This window comes from Balaenoptera musculus, chromosome 8 (genome assembly GCF_009873245.2).
Source record: "Balaenoptera musculus isolate JJ_BM4_2016_0621 chromosome 8, mBalMus1.pri.v3, whole genome shotgun sequence".
Taxonomy (NCBI): domain Eukaryota; kingdom Metazoa; phylum Chordata; class Mammalia; order Artiodactyla; family Balaenopteridae; genus Balaenoptera; species Balaenoptera musculus.
Window position 1 is genome coordinate 107,931,106 of NC_045792.1, and position 23,493 is coordinate 107,954,598.

Genomic DNA, 23,493 nt, shown 5'->3' on the forward strand with positions numbered 1-23,493 from the left:
AGCGCCCCCTGTAGGTGTGCGCCCTCGGGCAGCAGGGCTCCAGGTGAGCCCGCCACAGGGGTTAGAAGCCTTCTTAGACTCAGCCGGGTCCCCACCCTGGTTCCTGTGTACCGGGCGCTTCCCGGGAGAGGGCCTACGAGGCCCCGGAACGACAGGTGATGCCGGCCTCCCGCGGGCAGGCACGCACTTCGAGGTACATCTGCCGCCCATCCATTCGTTCAGCAAATTCACTGAGTGTCTTCAGAACGTTCCAGGCTTGGTTCTAGAGGCCGAGCATATGCTGAGTGAATGAATTGGATAAAATCCCGGGGGGTGGGGCAGACAATAAAGGAAAGAAAGCAGGGAAGTGTGTCAGTGTTAGAAGTAAGCGCTGTGGGGAAATAAAGCAGGAAGGGGTTGCGGCCCCGGGGGGCAGGGGGGATCACTTGGAACAGTGCCCGGGAGAACCCAACAGAAAAGGGGACACCCGTGGAGCCCTGAGAAAGGGAGGGAGGCTGGCTGTGTCTGGGGGAGGCTTCCAGGCAGGCAGGGTGGGGGGCATGAGGGGCGGGGGCGGGAGCTGAGGTCCGAAGGGTGTGGCGGCCCTCCTGGCCGGCGCGAGGACCACTCTTGGTGGGACGGGGGTTCTAGAGAAGGAGCGTGGGCCACTCTGGCCACGGTGCCCTGCGGAGCCCGGATACCAGCGGGGGCGCCTGCATCCCGGGGTCCAGGCGAGAGAAGGGCTGGGCCTGCCATGGCAGTTGGGGTGAGAGGGCTGGGTTCCGGGTACGTTTAAAGGTGGAGGCCTGCACTATCCAAGGGGGTGGCCCTGGGTGTCCTGAGGGTACTTTGTAATGGGCAGAAGGGTATTCCAAGCCGTGCGCCTCAGGGCCACCCTGGGCTGGCACCCCCGTGGTGCGGTGGGCAGGGAAGCAAGCCGGTCTTCCTGGAAAGCCTGGGCTTGAGAGCCCAGGGAAGACGTTTCCCTGGTGCCCACGCCTTTCCTGGGGATGAAGAGGTCGGGGTTCAGGAGGTCCCCGAGAAGCCAGCCTCCCCGAGGCTGGGCCCTGGACGGTCGCAGCCCCTCCCTGGGGCACCTGAGGACGTCAGGAGATGCTGCCGGCTTTGGTCCTTCTGTTGGCTCCTTCCGTGTCGCCCCCGTGCCCAGGAAGGCAGCTCCGGGTAGGCCCCGACGGAAGGGTTTCCCGCGGTGGAGACGGTGCAGGAGGGTCTCGTGTGCACAGCTGCTTCCCCACTCGTGTGCTCTGCTGTCTGTTTGCAGGCGTCCTGTGGGCTTGGTCGGGGCGAGGTCCCTGTTTCTGTGCCAGGCCTGGCCGGTGTCGGCCCACATCTCCTCCCCGCTCGGAGCCGTCCCGCCGTGGGTCCAGCACGGTGACCCAGGGACCTCGTGGTGTCAGGCAGCTGGCTCCGAAGGGCTGCGGTGTCGGGGTGTCTGCCCCGTTCCCTGGGAGAGTGAGGAGCCGGGCTCGTGCTGTCCCACTCGGAGCCAACTCCGGGGCTCAGGGTGTGTCTGTGTGGAAGGGAACAGGCGCTGGGCCCTGTTCACACTCGTGCACTAGGACTAGGCACCAGGCTCCCTCCTGCAGCTTCAGGGGCTGGTCCGTGCCCCTCCCGCTGATCTCCTGCTCCGCCCCACCAGCCAGCAGGTGATGAACGCGTCCGGAGGGTGGCTGGAGCAGTGATCAGGGACGCAGGGAGGAGGTGCGGGGCTCAGGGGGAGCAGGAGGGGCAGGAGGGGCTCAGTGGAGTCAGTGCCGTCTGCCGGCTCTGCCTGCTGGCTGGTCCTCGCTCAGGCTGGGGTTTTGTCCTCCCACATCCTTCCTGATGATTCCAAGGCAGAGGAGTGGCCTCAGGTCCCTGAAGGGGGGCAGGCCTGTGCCAGGTGCTGGCTGGACGGTTGGCCCCCTCAGGCAGGCATTTCCGGGGGCGGGGCCGTGGTCCTCCCAGGAGCTGGGCCTTGGCCGCTAGAAGCCTCACCGGTGCCGGGTTTGGAGAGCTCTGCAGTTCTCACGCGCCACCCATCGCCCACCCAGGGACTGGTCAGCATCAGCCCTCCTAGCACCCAGTGCACAAAAGGGTGTGTGCGTGTGTGTTTCTCTTTTTTTTTTTTTTTTTTTTTTTAATTTTTGGCTGCATTGGGTCTTTGTTGCTGCACGCGGGCCTTCTCTAGCCGTGGAGAGCGGGGTCTACTCTTCATTGCGGTGTGAGGGCAGGCTTCTCCTTGCGGTGGCTTCTCATGTGCCTAGAGCACAGGCTCTAGGCATGCGGGCTTCAGCAGCTGTGGCTCGCGGTCTCTAGAGCGCAGGCTCAGTAGTTGTGGCGCATGGGCTCAGTTGCTCCGCGGCATGTGGGATCTTCCCGGACCAGGGATCGAACCCGTGCCCCCTGCATTGGCAGACGGATTCTTAACCACTGCGCCACTAGGGAAGTCCCTGTGTTTCTCTTTAATTGAGGTGAAAATCACCAACGATGAGATTAACCATTTTAAAGTGTACAGTTCGGTGCATTTAGAACATTCACAATGTTGTGCGACCATCCCCTCTGTCTAGTTCTAAAACATTTTCATCCCCAGATGGGAACCCACTGGCAGTCACTCCCCACTCCGTCCCTCAGCCCTGGGCACCCGCCCGTTCTGGGCATTTCCCAGCCGGAAGGGTGACCCTGGGACCCCATTCTCTGGACTCACCCAGGCCTCCAGCCCCACTGACGCGTGTGCCTCTGTCTTTGCAGCTCCCGACTACAGGTCCGTCCTGAGCATTAGTGACGAGGCAGCCAGGGTGCGGGCCCTGAACGAGCACCTGAGCACGCGTAGCTATGTCCAGGGCTTCTCCCTGTCCCAGGCGGACGTGGACGCGTTCAGGCAGCTCTCAGGCCCTCCCGCCGACGCGCAGCTCTTCCACGTGGCTCGGTGGTTCAGGCACGTGGCCGCGATCCTGGGCAGCCCCCGCACCCCAGCCCCGCCCTGTGGGCTCCAAGCAAGTGAGTAGCAGAGCGGCTCCCCGGCCGTGAGAACCTCCCCTCGAAGTTCTGTTCACGCTCGTGGGCTAGGGGAGCCCACGAGTGTGACCTCCCTCTGAGGTCAGGGCCTTGAGGGTGCGAGGCGCCCACGGGGGAGCCCATGGGGCTGGCGCTTGTCCCCGCACTCAGGCAAGCAGCCTGGGGGGCCTGCCAGCGCCCCCCGAAGGGAGGTGAGGACAAAACGCGGAGAGGTCAGCCCCCGAGGATCACGACCCCAGCGGCTGCTGTAGCAGAGCCTCTGGGAGGGGGGAAGCCCTGTGCCCCTCTCAGGGCCGGCCTTGGCCGTCAGCTCTCTCCTGACCTGGCTCGGATTTGATTGGCTTCTTTTCCTTTATTCTTTCCCTAAGATTGCAGGGTGTGTGTCCACCAGATTTAGAATTATTGGATCTTAAGGAAGTATTTATGGACATGAACTCTTTGGAAACCAGAGAGAAGGCGTTCCTGGGCTTTGAGATAAGACCAGTCTTGCAGCTCTGGCCCCCACCTGTCGGTGTGGTGTCTGGACCCCGTCATTTTGGGGGCGCTTCTGGAAAGTCTCTGGGGCGCATGGTTCCTGGGTGGTCTCTCTCCTCCCGGTGAATCGAGGTGCTTCTCCCATAATCGCCGGTGCCCTCAAGCAGCTCGGCCTCCATGGGGGGGCTTCGAGCACGCACCCCCTTCAGCGAGAGGGGTCCAGTGCTGTCTCAGTGGTCCCTGCTGGGCTGGGCAGCCTGCAGGGGCCTTTTCCAGATCCTTTCGGCTGGGACGTTTGGACCGTTTCCCAGCTCCTGCACCTCTGCCTGGTCTCTGCTGGGTCCCCCTCTGTAACAGGGCAGAGGTGGGGTGTCATTTCTCCAAGCGTGGGGTGTGTTTTGGTTTTCTCGGTGATCCTGTAGCAGACACCCCTTCCCCGGCATAGGTGGGAGCCTTGCTGTGTAGACCATCTCCTCCCCGTGCCTACAGGCGGTGACCCAGGGATGTCTGTGGTGGCAGGTGCTTCTCTCCCAGGGCTCAGTTGTCCCCCAGGTCCCCCCTCCCAAGGCACGGCCTCCGGAGGTGGAAGTCAGGGTGGGTTGGGGGCACAGCCTCGGCACGGCCTGTCTGGTGTTCCATCTGGGGAACTTGTGGGGAGAGTGATGTAGACACACGTGAGGGAAAGGCGGGTCTCTGCCCTGCCAGTCGGGGGGCCTGCAGGTTCACCAGGGCGGTGAGGGAGGCACCTGGACGGCGCTGACAGGACTATTCACCTCCTTCCATTTCCAAGTCCCCCGTCACCAGTGCCTCCTGGGGGCCGGCAGGGACCCCGAGTAGCCGGGGACGGCAGGTGGGCTGGCGCTCAGAACCCCCAGAGTCGATGTCCTAGGCTGCGTCCTGGATGCCAGTGGCCGAGCGTCCGCCTCCCCGCGTCGCTGGCCCGTCTCAGACATCTCTCCAGCCTGTCCTGGGCGGGAGTGCCCCCTCTCCCAGCCCCTCGATCCTCAGCGCCCCGCCGGCCTTCCCTCCATGTCCCGCTCCTGCTCGAGACCCCCAGCTGGACATCTCAGCACCAACATGCCCACAACTGGCTTGTCACCGTCCTCTGTGCTGGCCCGGCCTAGGTCCCTGTGCCTCTTCCCGTGTCCACGGGCTCAGCAGCCCCGGGGAGCCACTCAGACACAGGAGGTGGACCAGGGCTCCGCCTAAGCCCCTTCCCCACCTCTCTGTTCCTTCTCTCACCCCCACCCCATCTTGTCGCCTCCTCTCTCCGGCCCCAGCATGGAGGGTCCACTGTGCTCAGGGTTTCGGCCCTGCTGTGCTCTGTGTCTGGAGCGCCCCTCGCCCAGAGCGGGGCTCAGTCCAGACGGCTCCTCCTCCCAGGGGCGCCCTCTGCCACTGGGCCCCCCTTGCCCCCGTCCCCCTCACCCCGCTACCCGCCCTCCTGGGAAGGATCTTCAAGGCCTGCCCTTCACTGAAGAAGGCGTATTAAGTCCCCCGGGGCGTGGGTCTGTTTGCGGCTGGGTGGGGTCTTCAGGGATGTGAACCTCTCTGCCGCCCCTCCTCCGAGGCTGAGGTGCTCACGGCGCCCAGGGGACCGGGGACCTGGCTGGCACATCTCCCTCCATCTCCCCTCGGCACCCTCCCTGCCTAGAGCCTCGCTCTCAGGGCGTCCCTGAGCGGCACGTGCAGGTTGTGTGGTCAAAGGTCAGGGGTTTGTTTCCCCACAGCAGCCACGTGCCTGGGGCAGAGCCGGGGCAGGACTGGGGGTGCTAGCGAGCAAAGGCCTGCGCGGTGTTTCAGACAAACCAGAGGAAGGGCAGGCGCCTCAGGAGGTCTGTGCCGGGGTTGGGGAGGGTACTGTCAGTGCCGGCCGTCGGGGCGGGGAATCGCGGAGGGACCCTGGTGAAGCTTCCTTCCTGTTAAACCGGGGTAACACCTCCCGATCTTCCCCTTTGGCAGATGGGGATTGTGTGTGCCGGTTTCCTTGAACTGTCGCCGGCTGTGTGGCTGTAGCCACGCTTTGGGGAGCAAGAAAGCCCGGGTGTGACCCGGTGTCCTGGACAGTGTCCCGCTGGCCGGGCTCCCTGGCAGCGCCCTCAGCTGTGTCCTGTCACTGCCGTCTTTTCAGATGAGCCTTCGGTCCCACGGGCCCCGAGCCCCTCACCCCGGCCCCTGGCTCAGGGCGAGCACGGTGGTCGTCGGGCTCACATCAGTGTGTGGGCAGCTCTCGCCGGCGTCCCCTGTTGTCCCAGGTGGCAGCTCTGTCTTTGTGTCGGGAGCCGGAGCATCTAAGCAAGGGGAGGGGTTGATGGAGTCATAAAGGGGCAGGTGGAGCGTCATCAAATGGTTCGCTGCGTTCACAGTGAGCCCTTAGACCACACCTGACCTCAGGAGGCATGCGAAGTGTCAGGGGGACTTGGGCTCGGCCACCTGAGAGTTTGCTGGCACTCCCTGGGGTCAGGAGCTGCTGGATAGCGCTGTCTGTCCCCCTCCCCGTCTGCCGCTCCTCCGCCCGCCTGCACACATGTGCACACTCACACACACACACAGCCACCTCCCACCCCCTTCACCAGTCAGTTACGTGCATCCTCTGGGTGGCACGTGGCCAGGCCCAGAACTGAGTGCTCCGTGACCCGCAGTAGGGAGCAGCGGGTGGTCACCTGGTGGCCACACTGGACGTGGATTCTGTGCCGGGAGGAGGGAGAATCGCTTTGCAGACACAGAGGCAGGGGTCGGGGTTGGGGGTGGTGCCGAGAGTGGGCACCTGTGCCCTCAGGTGTGCAGGCGGTGTGCAGCCCGCGCTGGCTCTGGGAGAGGGCTGCGGGGTACAGCTGGGTTCTGGGTGCAGGAGCAGCGCCTTGGGGGTAGCTGGAAGGTCACCAGATGCCCCGGGCGTGTGAAGACTCAGCTTGGTGGCTCTTCCCGGCCCAGGGACGGAGCTGCACCCCGCCAGGCTCTCGGGGCGCAGGCCGTGTGAGGCCTGCCCTTCATCCAGCGGGAGGCGTGGGCCCGTGAGCAGCAGGGGCAGGGGACGGGGCGGGAGGAGGAGGAGGTGGGGCTGCCGGGTGACGCTGATCGGAGGAGGCTCGGCTCCGTGAGCCCCTGACCTCCGCATGGGGGGGACCCGGCGCTGCTCCCAAAGGCCTCCGGGGCCCACGTGGAGCCCTGAGTGCCGCCATCAGCACCGTGTCCGAGACCGGAACTGCGTGGGGAGCCGGCCGCTGGCCCGCAGCTGTTTCCGTCCTGACCTGGCTTCTGCGCCCGGAGGTGGCCCGCGTCCCGTGAAGCCTCCACGGAGGCCGTGCTCCTGGGGGTGTGGCCAGCTGCGCTGCGGTCCAGGCGTGCGGCCGGCCCGTGTGCAGGGCCCGCGCCTCCCGTGCGCCTTCCGGCTGGGTTGGGCGCCTTGTGCTGGGCGCCGGCGGAGGGGAGGCTGGGTGTCATGGGCCTTCTCCCGCCCCGTGGGGTTGGGACTGTGGGATGCGCCGCCACTCAGACGTGAGCAGGCAGAGAGGGGGCAGGAGCGCTGGACGCGGGTGATGCTCTCAGGGTCCAGTTTCCCTTGTCCCGCGGGTGACCCAGCTGTGCTCTCTCCCTGGCAGGCAGAGGCCGGCGCACGCAACCCCCGTGGTCTCCTCCAGCCGGGTCCGAGCCGTGCCAGCTCCGCCTGTACAACAGCCTGACCCGGAGGAAGGTAGGGGGGCCCGGGGGGCAGGGGCGGCAGCTCTTAGGTAGTCGGCGAGCATCGTCTGTGTGGCCAGGGCAGGGCTGTCCTCGGAAGCACACCTGGCATGCCTCAAGGGGCGTGCCCGTCGGCTTCCTGGCTCTGGCTGTGCTTGGGGCCAGGCCCGAGTATAGATGCTCGTGGCTTTTCCGAGCCAGGCCAGGAGCCAGCATGCTCTTGCAGGGGACCTGTGGTGGCAGCTGGTGTCCCAGTGCCAGCCAAGCAGGGCCTGTTGCTGTCGGGGGCCCAGCAGGTGTGGGGACGAGGGCAGTATCGGCCGGGGTCGCTTAGCAGGGCCGGTGGCTCCAGAGATTTTGAAAAGGACTCCGGCCGAGGGCTCATTGGATTGCCGTCAGCGAGCACCCTGAGCAGATGGGAGACGGGGTCCCCCTCATGGACTTAATTGGTGACAGCGGCCCCTGAACTGGTCTGAGACCATCGGGCCGTCAGCGGGAGGCCTCACCCTCTAGGCCGGCTCCTCTGGGAGTGCGGACCCCCGGGCATCTGTGAAAGGAAACCTCCCCGCTCACGTCGTTCCTGGGGGCAAAGGCCGGGCAGTCCCTGCGCTCAGCACGGGGCCTGGCTTGCAGCAGGTGCTTGATGAATGGAAGCTGCTCTTGTCAGAGCAGCAAAAGCAGGAGCGTCCGTCTCCTTGACCCCCAGCTTGCGTCCACGAGTGGGATCCCAGAGAGGAAGAGGCCTGCCCCCATCCCAGACGACTGTGACTTTCCCGTAAAACTAAGCAGTCCTCGTGGAATGTGTATGAACCATTTGTCTCTGGCGGCTGTGGTCCTGCACGGGGCCTCCTGCATCTTTTGTGACGGTCATTCCTTCATTTCCAACCAAGGACGTGTTTGTACCTCAAGACTGGAGGAGGGTGACGTGGTACTGCTGCGGGCCCACTGTCTACGACGCCTCCCACATGGGGCACGCCAGGTAGGGCTGCACCTGGGCGCCGCTACAGGGACCCAAGCTCTGAGAGGAAGCTCAACGCCCAGCTTTTCCTCTTATTTTCAAGAAGAAAAATTTTCATTCCATCAGTACTACATATTCGCTGTAGAAAAACTGGAGAGACCAGATAACCAAAAAGAAAAAGCCCGCAGCCCCGATGTTACTCTCCTGGACTCTGACCGATACTTTCCTCCGTGCGCCTGGCAGTTTCTCCTCATCCGGGGCTCTGGAGGTGGGGGGAGGGGTGCCCGGTGCTGGGATCCCGGACACCCAGACCTGTGGCCAGTGTGCAGTGCCCCCCGCCCCGCAGTCACGAGTGGGGTGGGCATGAGAGTAGCGGCTTTGCGGGGAAATGCCGGGGATCTTTTTCCTTGTACGTGTTTTAACTGCAGAGCCAAGGTGATGTGCGTGATGTGCCGTGTGGAGAGGTTTGTCTTTTTATTGCTCTAGGTCCTACATCTCCTTCGATATCTTGAGAAGAGTGCTGAGAGATTACTTCAAGTTTGACGTCTTTTATTGCATGAACATCACAGACATTGATGATAAGGTAAAGGGAGTTTTCAAGGTTAAATTTTAAATACAGTGGATGGTACGAGGGAAGAAATGACTTCGGGTAAGTTAATAAAGTAACATCGGCTTGAGTGCCCTCAGCCCAACACGTGCTGTTTGAATCCCCTCCGGGACTTGTATCACGGTTTATGCAGATGATGTTGTCCTGTATTCAGCTGTTTGGATGCTGTTGGGAAACCTGGGGAAATGTTAATAACAGCCGGTGCTCCAGGGAAGGCGCGTGCTATAGTGTCTGGCTCTGCCGGGAGGCCGGGCCTGGCTCAACATGTTCAGACAGTCCCGGCGTCGTTGGCGGGGCGGTGTGTGTGGGTGTGAGTTCGGGCCCCGCCCGGCGCTCTGCACGGGGACCCGGCAGGTGCCGAGCTGACCCCCATTTCCCTCCTCTGCTCCCAGATCATCAAGAGGGCCCGGCAGAACTACTTGTTTGAGCAGTACCGGGAGAAGCAGCCCCAGGCAGCACAGCTCCTGGAGGACGTGAGCACCGCCCTGCAGGTGGGGCCCTGCGCCTCCTGGGTCCCTACGTCCCCACATCCCTGTCCCGAGCGCAGGGGCTGTCCTCAGCGCGCTTCACAACGCGTAGGCTCATGACGTCTCGGCCGCGGTGCTCCCCTGGCCCACGGGGAAAGCCGCCAGGACAGACGCACATGGGCGGGGCGGGGCGGGGGGGGGGGTGGGTGACCGTTGCTGCCGCTTACGGGAGAACCTCAGAGGGAGAACCTCAGAACCGGTCAAGGCGACCTGCGCCGACTTGTGAATCTTCCACGTGGAGCTCACAAGCAAATGACACGCGTGTGACCAAGATGCAGAAGCTGTGCTAAGCTTCTCAAATGGGTGGTGCTGGAAAGTTCTGGAATTATTTGAAGAAATGCTTTCCAATTTAATATTTTTGTTTTGAATAAACAGTATTACAAATGATGGTGTCATACAGTGAGGTCAGGAAAAGGCATTTCTTTTTCATAATTGTTATCTTTAGTAATTGCAGTAATGATTGCTGTTGTGCTTTTGATGTTTTATCTCTGGAAGAAAAACGTAGGAATAAAATTAGGGCTTAGCAATCCTCTAGGCGGACGAGGCGGGCCCACTGGGCGGTGGCGCCTTCGTGGTGGTGGCGGTGAGTCCCCAGGTGACACCCGCGTGTCCGGGGCACGGCCTTGGGACGCTGCCACGCCCCGCTCACTCAGAGAGACGAGGCAGCGCAGGACAGCTTGGGCCGACACTCCGCGCACACAGACCTCTGGGTCGCCACGGGCAGTGGGCAGAACTGGCCCCTCGTGCGTGGAGACACCTGGGGACACGGGGCACTGCTGAGCGGGCGTAACAGCTGTGGCCTCTCCTCACGCTCGCAGCCATTTTCAGCGAAGTTACGCGAGACCTCGGATCCCGACAAGCGGCAGATGCTGGAGCGCCTGGAGCGCGCGGTGCGGCTGGCGGCGGAGCCGCTGGAGGAGCCGGCGCGGCGCGGCCTGGCGGGGGAGGAGCTGGACGGCCGCGTGCAGGTGAGGCTGAGGTGGGTCCCGCCGGCCCCTCGCCTTTGCCCCCCTGCCTTCCGGGAAACAGCAGGTGCTCTCGGGGCGGAGCGGGCTCCTCAAGGTGCTTCCGACACTCGCCGGGGACTCTGGCCAGCGTGGGCACGGGCAGCACCCGGGGCAGGCGGAGCGAGAGATGCCGGTGGGCCTGAGCTCCGGGGCCGCGGGGCCCCGCTGGCCTTGAGCCTTCCCCGCGGCGGCCTCCGGCCCCTGAGGGCTCAGGGTGCCCGGCCTTCCTCCGGGCCCGACGGCCCGTCTCCTCTGCGCCGGCGCCCCCTGCTGGCCGCCTGCAGAACCGCGGGAAGGACGCAGCCAGGGAGGCTGCGGCCGAGGGCGGCGCGGACGTGTAAGGGGGTGCCCGCCTGCAGGGCCCCCCTCTTCTGGGGCCTCGCGGGGTAGGATGCTTGGTGTGCTTGTCCTGAGCTTCGGGAGGAGTCAGGCGCACGGGGTCTTGGGGACCAGGGCTTTCCTGCGGGCGTGCTTCTGAGACGGGCCACACGAGGTCCCGCCCTCCCTGCAGTGGATGCCTCGGGCCCAGCCGTTGATTTCTTCTCCTGGGAAGCTGGTTACGTTTCCGTGTTACCAACAGTGATGCTGGGAATTCTCTTCCCAACGATTCCAGTAAGGTCCTTTCTATTAAAACTGTGGTAAAATGTGCATAACGTACAGTTTACCAGCTTAACCGTTTTTAAGTACATTCACATTGTTGCGTAGACAACACCACCGTCCATCTCCAGAAGTTTTTTCATCTTCCGAAACGGACGCTCTGTCCCTATGAAACACTCACTCCCCTCCCCTCCCCCAGCCCGGGCCCCACCGTCTGCTTTCCGCCCCCGTGAATCTGGCTCCTCCAGGGACCTCACACAAGTGGGATCACACAGTGTTTGTCCTTTTGTGACTGGCTTATTTCACTCAGCAAACTGTCCTCAAGGTTCATCCACGTTGTAGCCTGTGTCAGAATGTTCTCTCTTCTTAAGACTGAGTACTGTTCCGTGATGTGGGTGGACCACATTTTGTGTGTCCTGTCATCCTTTGATGAACGTTTGCGTTGTCTGTTGTGAATCATGCTGCTATAAACATGGGTGTGCAAGTATCTGTTCGAGTCCCTGCTTTTAATTCTTTTGTGAGTATACCCCCAAAAGCAGGTTGTACGCCAACTCAACTTTTAATATTTTGAGGCACTGCCGTGCTGTTTTCCATAGAGCACAGGGGTTCCAGTGTTTTCACATCCTTGTCAACCCCTGTGCTTTTCTATTTTCCTGACTTTGCAGGACATTTGGTCCATGCCAAGAGGTCCTTGAAATTTGGTCCCATCCAAAACGTCCATGGTTATATCTGGTCCATGCCAAATGGTTTTAGATAGGACCACACTTCAAAGACTTTTTGGTGTGGACCAAACATCTTATGGACCAGATGTCTTACGTGTAAATGTATCCTCCTACTAACATGCTTCTAGTGTTCTGTTAATTTGCCTATACACCAGCACTTTGTGTTGCTGAATTCGTTCCTTTTTATCAATGGAACGTATATTGTAAAGGGGTAATTACTGTGGTTTGAATTTGCATTTCTCCAGCCTCTCCTGAGACTGAGTATCTTTTCACATGTTCACTTGCTGGCTGTAATTCTGAACATGCATCTTCTGCCCCGTTTTCCACTGGGCTGTTTGTCTTCTTACTGGTTTGTAAGCATCCTTAGGTTTTCCCCAGACACTAATCCATTCTCATTTAAATGTGTTGCAAGCACCTTCTCCTAATTTGTGACCCTTCTTTTCACTTCCTTTTAATAACAGAGGGGCTTAGTTTTAATGTATTCAACTTTATCAGTTTTCCCTTTTATACTTGGCATTTTTGTGTCTTAAGAAATCTTTCTTGCCCTGAAACGTGAATATATTCCCCAGTATTTTCTTCCGAGGATTGTAAAGTTGTACAGTTCACATTTAAGTCTTTGACCCCCCCAGAATTAGTTTTTGTAAGTCGTGTGGGTAGAGATCCAATCCCCTCTCCCCCGCACAAATATGGGCGGCCCCCCTTTCCTCAGCCCCTCTGTCATGTGTCGTGTCTCAGTTCTGTTCCATAGGTCAGGTATCCACCCTGTGTGAGTCTCACCGCGTCTGTCACTGATGCCTGGAGAGGTAGGAAGCCTCACCTTGTTTTTGTTCTCCAGGTATGGTTTTTTTTTTTTTTTTTTAAGATTGATTGATTTAATTTCTTTTTGGCTGCGTCGGGTCTTAGTTGCAGCACGCGGGATCTTTTGTTGCCGCACGCGGGCTTCTCTAGCTGTGGCGTGCTGGTTTTCTCTCTCTAGTTGTGGCGCGCTGCCTCCAGAGTGTGTGGGCTCAGTAGTTGTGGCTCGCGGGCTTAGTTGCCCTGTGGCATGTGGGATCTTAGTTCCCTGACCAGGGATCGAACCCGCATCCCCTGCATTGTAAGGCGGATTCTTTACCGCTGGACCGGCAGGGAAGTCCCTCCAGGTATGTTTTGAATGCTCCTTGCTTGTCGAGTCCCATACAAGACACTGCTGGGGTTTTATTTATGTATGTATGTATGTATGTATGTAAGTATGTATGTATGTATGTATGGCTGAGTTGGGTCTTTGTTGCTATGAGTGGGCTTTCTCTAGTTGCGGCGAGAGGGGGCTACTCTTCGTCGCGGTGCGCGGGCTTCTCATTATCTTCACGGGTTCTAGGCACGCAGGCTTCGTAGTTGTGGCACACGGGCTTCAGTAGTTGTGGCTCTCGGGCTCTAGAGCACAGGCTCAGTAGTTGTGGCGCACGGGCTTAGTTGCTTCGCGGCATGTGGGATTTTCCAGGACCAGGGCTCGAACCCGTGTCCCCTGCGCTGGCAGGCAGATTCTTAACCACTGCGCCACCAGGGAAGCCCTTAAATATTATATATTGAAGGATCATTTCAGAGCTCCACATTTGAATGTGTTGATCCTCTCTATTCTCTCTTTCTATTTCACAAAAAGAATTTTTTAAAGAGTTTATTATTTTAGAGCAGTTTCAGGTTCACAGCAAAACAGAGGTTTCCCGTGTACGCCCCACCCCACCCCCATACACACAGAGCCACGCCCACTGTCAGCATCCCCCCCAGAGCGGTATGTTTGTTACAACTGGTGAACCTACACTGACACATTGTCATCACCCACACAACAGTTTACATTAGGGTTCTGTCTTGGTATTGTACATTCTGTGGGTGTGGACAAATGTATAGTGATACGTATCTGCCCTTAGAGTCTTACACACAGTAGTTTCCCTGCCCTAAAAATCCTCTGTGCTTCACCTGTTCGTCCCTCCTTCACCCCAACACCTGGTAACCACTGATCCTTTTACTGTCTTCATAGTTTTGCCTTTTCTGAATATCACAGAGCTGGAATCATGCAGTATGTGCCCTGCTCAGATTGGCTTCTTTCACTTAGTAATGTGAATTTAAGGTTCCTCCGTGTCTTTTCATGGCCTGATAGCTCATTTCTCTGTAGCACTGAAGGTGAGTTCATTGTCTGGATGGACCACAGCGTATTTACGCACTCACCCACTGAAGGGCATCTTGGCTGCTTCCACGTTTTAGCAATTAGGCATAAAGCTTCTGTAAACATCCATGTGCAGGTTTTTGTGTGGACATAAGTTTTCACCTCTTTTGGGTAAATACCAAGGAGCATAACTGCTGGATCATGTGGTGAGAATAGGTTTAATTTTTGAAGAAACCGACAAACTGTCCCCCAAAGTGGCTGCACCATTTTCCATTCCCACCAGTGGTGGATGAGAGTTCCTGTTGCTCCAGATCCTCACTGGCCTTTGGTGTTACCAGTGTTCCAGACTTTGGCCATTGAAGTAAGGTATGGAGTATCTCGTTGTTTTAATTTGCATTTCCCTGATGACACACGATGTGGAGCATCTCTTGATATTTATTTGCCATCTTTGTGTCTTCTTTGGTGAGGTGTCTGTTAATGTCTTTGGACCTTTTTTTAATCAGGTTGTTTTCTTATTGTTGAGATTTGAGAGTTCTATGTATATTTTGGATAACAGTCCTTTATCAGATGTGTCTTTTGCAAATATTTTCTTCCGGTATGTGGCTTGTCTTTTCATTCTCCTGACAGTGTCTTTCCCAGAGCAGAAATTTTTAATGGTGATAAAGTCCAGCTTATCAATTCTTTTCTTTCATGGATCATGCATTTGGTATTGTGTGGAAGAAGTCATTGCCAAAGCCAAGGTCATCTAGGTTTTTTCCTGTGTTATCTTCTGGGAGTGTTGTAGTTTTGCATTTTACATTTAGGTCTGTGTTCCATTTGGAGTTTTTTTTTTTTTTGAAATGCGTAAGGTCTTGGTCTAGATTCATGGTTTTTGCATGTGATGCCCAGTTGTTAAGCACAGTTTGTTGGAAACTGTTTTTGCTCCTTTGCTCCTTTGTCAAAGAACAGTTGGCTATATTTATATGAGTCTGTTTCTGGGCTCTGTTCTGTTCCATTGCTCTGTTTGTCTGTTCTTTCACTAACACCACACTGTCTTGATTACGGTAGCTTTACAGTTAAGTCTTGAAGTCGGGGAGTGTCAGTCCTCCACCTTCGTTCTTCTCCTTCAATATTGTGTTGGCTATTCTGGGTCTTTTGCCTCCTCTCCATGTACACTTTTTTTTTTTAATATTTATCTATTTATTCATTTATTTATTTGGCTGCGCCAGGTCTTTGACGCGGCATGTGTGATCTTTTAGTTGCAGCATGCATGCGGGATCTAGTTCCCCAGCCAGGAATCAAACCCGGGCCCCCTGCGTTGGGAGCATGGAGTCTTAGCCACTGGACCACCAGGGAAGTCCCTCCATGTACACTTTAGAATCAGTTTGTCAATATCCATAAAATAACTCGATAGGATTTTGATTAGGGTTGAATCGAATCTACAAATCAAGTTGGGAGGAACTGACACCTTGACAGTATTAAACCTTCCTATCCCCAGACATGAAATGTCTCTCCATTTCTTCCATCAGAGTTTTGTAGTTTTCCTCATGTAGATCTTGTATGTATTTTGTAAGACATATATGTGAGTATTTCATTTCGGATGCTGATGCAAATGGTATTGTGGTTTTAATTTCAAATTCCACTTCTTATTTCCTGGCCTATAGTTTTGTCTTCTTTCCCAGTCAATATACAGACGGTCCCCGACCTCTGACAATTTGACTTAGGATATTTTGGCTTTACAATGGTGCAAAAGCAATAAACAGTCAGTAGAAACCATACTTTGAATTTTGACCTTCTCCTGGGCTAGAGATATGCAGTCCACTACTCTCTCGGGATGCAGGGCACCAGCAGTGAGCCTCAGATCGCCAGGGTAAACAACTGACACACTTACAATTACTCTGTGCCCAGACAACCATTTTGTTTTTCACTTTCAGAACAGTATTCAATACATTACATGAGATATTTGAACACTTAATTATAAAATAGGATTGGTGTTAGATGATTTTTTTCCAACTGTAGGCTAATGTATTCTGAGCACATTTAAGGTAGGCTAGGCTAAGCTATGATGTTGGGTAGATTAGGTGTATTAAATGCATTTTCAGCTTAATGATATTTTCAATTTATGATGGGCTTATAATCCTGTATAATCCTCTTTTTTCACCCTTTTCTTGCTTTATTGCATTAGCAAGGACTTCCAGTATGATGTTGGAAAGGACTGGTGAGAGGGGACATTCTTGCATTATACCTCATCTTAGTGGGAAAGCTTCCGATTTCTCACCATTAAGTCTGATGTTAGCTGTAGGCTTTTTGTAGCTGTTTTTTGTTTGTTTGTTTATTAAGTTGAGGAAGTTCCCCTCTATTCATTTACTGAGAGTTTTTATCATGAATGGATGTTGCATTTTGTCAGATGCTCTTTCTGCATCTATTGGTATGACCTTGTGATTTTTCTTTTTTAGTCTGTTGATGTGATGATTTACATTAATTGATTTTATAAAGTAGAACCAGCCTTACATACTCGTGATAAATTTCACTTGGTTGTGGTATATAATTCTTTTTATACTTTTGTGGATTCAATGTGGTAATATTTTGTTAAGGATTTTGCATCTGTATTCATGAGAGATATTGATCTGTGGTTTTCTTGGAATGTCCTTGACCGGTTTAGGTATTAGGGTAATGCTGTCCTCATAGAAGGAACTGGGAAGTATTCTCTTTGCTTCTGTCCTCTGAAAGAGACTGTAGAAAATTGGTATAATTTCTTCCTTAAGTGTTGGTAGAATTCAGCAGTGAATCCATCTGGGCCTGGTGCTTTCTATTTTGGAAAGTTATTAATTATTGATATAATCTCTTTAATAGATACCGGCTTATTCAGATTCTCTATCATGTTGTGTGAGTTTTGGCAGATTACATCTTTCAAAGAATTGGTCCCTTCATCCAGGTTATCAAATTTAGGGGCACAGAGTTGTTTATAATATTCCTTTATTCTTCTTTTAACTTCCATGGGATCTGTAGTGATGTCCCCTCTTTCATTTCTGATATTAGTATTTGTGTCCTCTTTTTTTCTTGGTTAGCTTGGCTTATCAATTTTATTGATCTTTTCAAAGAACCAGCATTTGGTTTTGTTGATTTTCTCTATTAATTTCCTGGTTTCTGCTTTAATTTTTTAAAAAAATATTTATTTATTTGTGTGGTTGCGCTGGGTCTTAGTTGCAGCAGGCAGGCTCCTTAGTTACAGTTCGAGGGCTCCTTGGTTGCAGCTCTCTGGCTCCTTAGTTGCAGCACATGGGCTCCTTAGTTGTGCACGCGAACTCTTGGTTGCGGCACGCATGTGAGATCTAGTTCCCTGACCAGGGGTCGAACACGGGCCCCCTGCATTGGGAGCACGGAGCCTTAACCACTGGACCACCAGGGAAGTCCCTCTGCTTTAATTTTTTATTATATCCTTTCTTTTGCTTACTTTGAATTTTTTTTTTAATTGGCAACAAGCTAACTTTATTTATTTTTATTATCACTATTTTTTTGTCTGCATTGGGTCTTCGTTGCTGCACGCGGGCTTTCTCTAGTTGCAGTGAGTGGGGGCTCCTCTTGGCTGTGGTGCATGGGCTTGTCACTGCGGTGGCTTCTCTTGTTGCGGAGCACGGGCTCTAGACGTGCAGGCTCAGTAGTTGTGGCACGTGGGCCTTAGAGTGCGCGGGCTTCAGTATTTGTGGCGCGTGGGCTCAGTAGTTGTGGCTCTCAGGCTCTAGAGTGTAGACTCAGTAGTTGTGGCTCACGGGCTTAGTTGCTCTGCGGCATGCGGGATCTCAGACCAGGGATCAAACCCACATCCCCTGCATTGTCAGGCGGATTCTTAACCACTGCATTACCAGGGAAGTCCCTAACCATTTTTTTTTTTAAATTATAGTTAATTTACAGTATTGTGTTAGCTTCAGGTGTACAGCAAAGTGATTCAGTTTTATATATATATATATATATATATGTATATATCTTTTTCAGATTTTATGGTTCAGTATATATCTGTTTCTATTTTTTTTTTTAAATGGGTATTGTGGTTGTGACTTTATTTATTAAAATAAGTTTATTGGCTGCGTTGGATCTTTGTTGCTGCGCACAGGCTTTCTCTAGTTGCAGCGAGTGGGGGCTACTCTTCGTTGCGGTGCACGGGCTCTAGGCACGAGGGCTTCAGTAGTTGTGGCGCGTGGGCTCAGTAGTTGTGGCTCGCGGGCTCTAGAGCACAGGCTCAGTAGTTGTGGCACACGGGCTTAGTTGCTCCGCAGCATGTGGGATCTTCCCAGACCAGGGATTGAACCTGGTAGGACTTCCCTGGTGGCGCAGTGGTTAAGAATGTGCCTGCCAATGCAGGGGACACGGGTTCAAGCCCTGGTCCGGGAAGATCCCACATGCCACAGAGCAACTAAGCCTGTGCACCACAACTATTGAGCCCACGTGCCACAACTACTGAAGCCCATGTGCCTAGAGCCCGTGTTCCGCAACAAGAGAAACCACCACAATGAGAAGCCCACGCACCGCAACAAAGAGTAACCCCCACTCACTGCAGCTAGAGAAAGCCCGCGCTTAGCAACAAAGACCCAAAGCAGCCAAAAATAAATCAATAAATAAATTTATAAAAAATAATAAAAAAATAAATAAAAGGTAAGGATCACTAATTTCTTTTTCGACGCTCTTCTTTGTGTAGATCTGAGTTTCTGACCTACATTATTTTCGTTCTATCTTTTATTTTCTGCATTTTGAGAATGATATGCCAAGGTATAGTATTTCTGGCATTTATCTTGCTTGGAGTTTTCTGCACTTCCTGGATTTGTGGTTTGGTGTCTGACATTAATTGGGGAAATTCTCAGTCATTGTTCCAAATATGTCTTCTGTTTCTTTCTCTCCTCCTCCAGGTATTACTGTTGTGCATATGTTACACCTTTTGTAGTTGTCCCACAGTCCCTGGATACTCTGTTCTGGTTTTCTTTTTTAATATATTGTCTTACAGTTCTTTTTTTTAATATTTATTTACTTATTTATTTATGTATTTATTTTGGCTGCGCCGAGTCTTAGTCGCGACAAGTGAGATCTCTCTTCTGTTTTTTGTCAGCCTCTGAGAACAAAGGCTTTTTGGTTTTCAGTTTTGGAGGCTGCTACTGAGATCTCCTCAAGCTCAGAGACTTCTTCCTCAGTCGTGTCCAGTCAGGCCCATCAGAGACGTTCTGCATTTCCATTTAGGCGCTTTCACCTCTAGCATCTCTATTTGGTCCTGTCTTGGGATTTCCGTCTCTCTGCTTACGTTCCCCACCTGGTTTCGCGTGCTGCCTGCTTTGCCCACTAGGGCCCTTAGCGTATCGGTCATGGTTGTTTTAAATCCCTGGTCTGATAACCCCAGGATCCCTGCCACGTCTGGTCCTGATGCTCTCTCTGTCTTTTCAGAAAAGTGGCGTTTCGGCTTTCGGTACGCCTTGTGATTTTTTTTCATGATAGTTAGTACGTGATGTACTGGGTAGAAGGAGCTGCTGTCAGTAGTCGTGTGGCGTGGTGTGGGGAGGACGCCCTCTGTGGTCCTGTGGTGGCTCTCAGCCCTTCAGTGGCCTGTGCCCGTGGACTGTGGACATTACAGCTGTTTCTCGGCTTTTCCTCCCCTCCCCCTTAGGTGGGACAGGATGTGTGGAGGGGCCTGGAGATGGACGTTTTCCTCCCCCAGGTCAGTTAGGCTCTGCTAGAACCCCAGCAGCTTAGGTTCTGGTTAGCTGGTTCCTCCTGAGGGCAGCCTTGTTACGAACAGAATACTTTGTCATATTTCAGAGCAGTTCCTTTTCCTCTCCCCCTGCCGGAAGCATGAGGGGATTTTTCTCCAGTATTTACTGTGAGTAACCGATAGGGCTCCTAGAGGTAAATCTCACAAATTTGTGGGGCCCCAAAGGCTGGGTCGCCCTGGAGTTTTGATCTCAGACTCGTCCACACCGAGCCTCCAGCGGGTGGTCAGTTTCAATTCCGGCCTCCCTGCCTGTCACTGGGTCCCAGGCACTTTCTGCCCCGGTAAGTGGCGGTTCTCTCTACCTGCCCGTCTCTCTCCAGTTCTGGGGGCAGCAGTTTGCCCTGGGCCTCTTTCCCTTATGGATCTAAGAGGAATAGTTGCACAGCCTTTCACTCATTGTCGGGACAGAGTGGCGGCTTAGGAGTTCAGCTCATTTTCTGGTTTAAGCATTTGAGGCCATAAATTTTCCTCTAAGTATCATTTTTGCTATTTCCACGTATTTTGACATTATTTGCTTCTGAACGTTTTTTTATTTCCATTTTGATTTCTTGTTTTGAAACCCAAGAATTATCTAGAAGTCTGTTTGATTGGAATCTCATTCTTCTGCTTGGTCATGATCTGTGTCGATCCCGAGGGCGGGGGTGGGCTTTCTGCCCCTCCGCATGGGGCAGGCCCTGCCCCTGGGCACCAGCCTGGTCCTGGGAGGTTTCCCCTGCGGCCCCCCAGCGCAGCGGCACATGAGGGGCTCTGTTCTGTCTGGGAGCTGCCACAGGGGGTGCCCTTGCCATCGCTTCCACGCCCAGGTTCCCTGCGCCCTCTTCCTCCACCCTTTGGTCTTTGCCTCCGCCCCTGCCAGTGGACCGCAGACCGCCTGCCTGTTCCCACGTCTCTGTCGGCTCCAGTTAATGAGCAGAAACACTCGATTCCTCCAGGGCAGAGCTCCAGGTCCCCTTGGCCTTCGGGGCTCAGGCATGGGACCTTTGGTCGACGGCATGTGGCTGGCAGGGCGGTGTGGACTTGGAGACCTCCCACCGGGACCGTGGCTCCGCCTCCCATTGTGAACCTCCCCTCGAGCACTCAGGTGTCCAGGCTGTGGGTGACCACACCACGTGCTCTCCCACCCTGCCCCAGGCAGCCCCACTGCACCGCTGGACCTCCCCAAGCCCACCCTGACCCTCCGGCGACATGGTCAGAGCTCTGAACACTCCGGCCTCTTAACCGCCAGGCCATCCACGGGAGCACTGTGGTCTCCTGGGTCTGGGTCCGCGGCCGTGCATCCGAGGCCTTGATTGACACAGATTGACTGCACCAGCTGTGAGCCCGTGAAACTTGCACATGTGTGTGCGGATATTCTATTTCTTTTTCTTCAGGTGTTGTTGGAAGAAGCAAAGGATCTGCTTTCCGACTGGCTGGATTCCATGCATGGCAGTGAAGTGAGCGACAATTCTATTTTCTCCAAACTGCCCAAGTTCTGGGAAGCGGAGTTCCACAAAGACATGGAAGCCCTGAACGTAAGTGTCGCCGACTGTCTTGACCTTGCTGTCTTGGGCCGAGGATCCCCCATGACCACAAGGCCCTGTGGGATCCAGACCATTTCCTTTTGCAAGTAAATTCAGTTAAAGGTGAGAGTGGGGGGGGGTGCTCCTGGGCGCCAGCAGTGCTGCCGCTCTTCTGGAGCCAGGACTTTGTCATCACCCCCAGGTCCTCCCTCCAGATGTCCTAACCCGCGTTAGTGAGTACGTGCCGGAGATCGTGGATTTCGTCCAGAAGATTGTGGACAACGGTTACGGGTGAGCTTGAGGCCCTGCTCAGGGCTGTGCAGCACTCCAGGAAGGTGTTCCAGGGAGAGCGGCTCTCCTCTGGCTCCAGACCAGGAGCAGGGAAGCGCACGGTTTTGCCGCTCAGGGTGGTGGCGCCCTGGGGCTCCCGTCACAAAGCACCACGCAGCGCGCGGCTCCGGGGGTCCCTGTGTGCGTGCACACGTGCCACTCGTCCCTCCCTTTGTGTCCCGATCTCTTCTTATAAGGACACCGGTCATCCTGGATTAGGACCCCACCCTAATGGCCTCATTTTAACTTGATTCCCTCTGTAAAGACCCTCTTTGCAAATACAGTCAGACTCCGAGGTGCTGGGGGTCGGGACTCCAGCACGTGGGTTTGGAGGACACGGTTGAGCCGTCACCTCGCCTTATCGGCGGCCGCTTTCCTCTGTGCCACTTGGTTCTCAGCTTCCCAGTTGCTTTGTAAGAGAACCCTCTGGGTTTTCCTTGGTAGTGGCAGCCGTTCAAACAACTCTTTAGCGCCATGTCTTTGTTCCAGGCAGGAAGGGGAAGCAAGAGGGTGGTGCTGGCTACACCCAGGCTGTCCCCGAAGCCCCCAGCAGGTTTGGTCACACAGCTTGGGGCCTAGTCCAGGACCTGGGGCCACCCCCGCCCAAGGGGCTGGCCAGCACCTCTGCCCGGGCCCGTGGCCTGCCCTGAGGACCACAGTGAGAGATGCTGTAGGGACCACCTGGCCCCTGGTCCACTGGGAAGCTCCCAGTTAAGGCCACGCGTCACCAGGGACCCAAAGCAGCATGCTGTTGTGCGTGGGCACCGCCAGGTCTTTGGAGACGCAGGCCGCATGGTGTGGGCGCTCAGAGTCTTCCTCGTGTCGGGTCCCAAGGCGGGTGGGCTTTATCCTTGCCGGGCCGGGATTTGGCCCCAGGTTACCGTCCTCGCCATCTGCCTGCGTGGAATGCTTTTCAGGTCTCTGAGTCAGCGTTTTCAGAAACAGGCAGCAAGTGGACGTGTGGACGGGGGCCAGGCGTCTGTGTGCTGATGCCAGGCCCCCGCCCAGGAGAGCTGCCACCTGCCTCGCGCAAGGTGAGGCGGGCGGGGGCCTTGGAGCAGCAGGAAGTCCCCGGCACAGGGACCGGGCCATGGGTTCTCGTGAAGGGACAGCAGCTCCTTGCACCCCCCCCACGTCACACGGTCACCGTGGGGCAACTCCAGACTGCCAAGCTGAGTGACATGGGCAGGGCCATGGCGAGAGGAGACAGGGCATCCCGGCCTGTAGTAATCGCCGTGCTCCCAGGAGGCAGAGCCTGGCGGGCTGGGCAGGTGGTGGCGTGTAGACAGAGGCAAGGGCGACCCTCGGGGTGGTGACACCCAGGTGAGGGGCGGGGCCGGGGGACAGGCTGTTGGGGAGTGTGGGGTCCCTGTCCCGGCCCCTCAGCCCACATGGCAGCTCTGTTTGAACAGCCTCCTGGCCGCCCTGCAGCGTGGCCGAACCAGGGGAGGCTCACGGCTGGAGCAGATGCCCCAACGGCCTGCGGGTGTCCGGGCCGGCCCGCGCGCACCTCGTCACGACTCCCCCGATGGCTTTGTTTTCCAGCTATGTTTCAAACGGGTCCGTCTACTTCGACACGGTGAAGTTTGCCAACAGTGAGGGCCACTGCTACGGGAAGCTGGTGCCCGCGGCTGTCGGGGATCAGAAAGCCCTGCAGGAGGGGGAAGGTAAACGACCGGCGGCTCGAGGTCAGAGCCGAGTGGAGCCGCGGCCCCACCCCACACGGTCGGGCTCACCTCGCTTCGCAGGGACCGTGGGTTCTCACCTAAAGGGATTCTAGGAGCTCTGTACACTAAGCCCCTGAAATGTATTATGACGTAAGAAACAGAAGAGTGAGTGGCTGCAGTGCCATCCTGAGAAGCGTACAGAGCTCGGGGCCTCGGCCATGGGTTGGACTTCGCTGATCTCTCGGCACCCAGAGCACCAAGGGTCGGGTGGGCTGTGCTGGACACCCAGACGGGTGTGTGGAGAGGAGTCAGACGGTGCCGAACGAGGGCGCACACACCCACGCGGGGCAGCGGGGAGCCTGCGGACGGAAAACCCCAGGGTGCTTTGGTCGAAGGCGTGCGGCACACCCAGAAAGGGAGTAGACACAAGATTGTTTACTTACCGATCCCAGGAGTAGGGCCGGAGGTGGGCACTGGGCGGGGAAGGGCAGTCCCCCATCCCAGGGCAGGAGCGAGCAGCTGTTGCTTGTAAGGTGGCTGTGGGAAAAGGAAGGCG

The 23,493-nt window shown here is 55.9% G+C and overlaps 1 protein-coding gene across 2 annotated transcripts in view; it reads left to right on the forward strand.

Annotated features, from left to right (window-relative positions):
• Positions 1-23,493, forward strand: part of CARS1 (cysteinyl-tRNA synthetase 1) — a 47,912-nt gene that overhangs the window by 5,780 nt on the left and 18,639 nt on the right. The window contains exons 2-10 of one of the 2 annotated variants that reach the window (XM_036861731.1): positions 2,731-2,979; positions 7,074-7,165; positions 8,043-8,131; positions 8,597-8,693; positions 9,110-9,208; positions 10,063-10,212; positions 20,812-20,952; positions 21,143-21,231; positions 22,816-22,937. In XM_036861731.1, coding sequence (XP_036717626.1) covers positions 2,731-2,979; positions 7,074-7,165; positions 8,043-8,131; positions 8,597-8,693; positions 9,110-9,208; positions 10,063-10,212; positions 20,812-20,952; positions 21,143-21,231; positions 22,816-22,937 — 1,128 coding nt within the window. The remainder of the gene's footprint in view (positions 1-2,730; positions 2,980-7,073; positions 7,166-8,042; positions 8,132-8,596; positions 8,694-9,109; positions 9,209-10,062; positions 10,213-20,811; positions 20,953-21,142; positions 21,232-22,815; positions 22,938-23,493) is intronic. The other variant, XM_036861732.1, reaches the window with a different exon arrangement.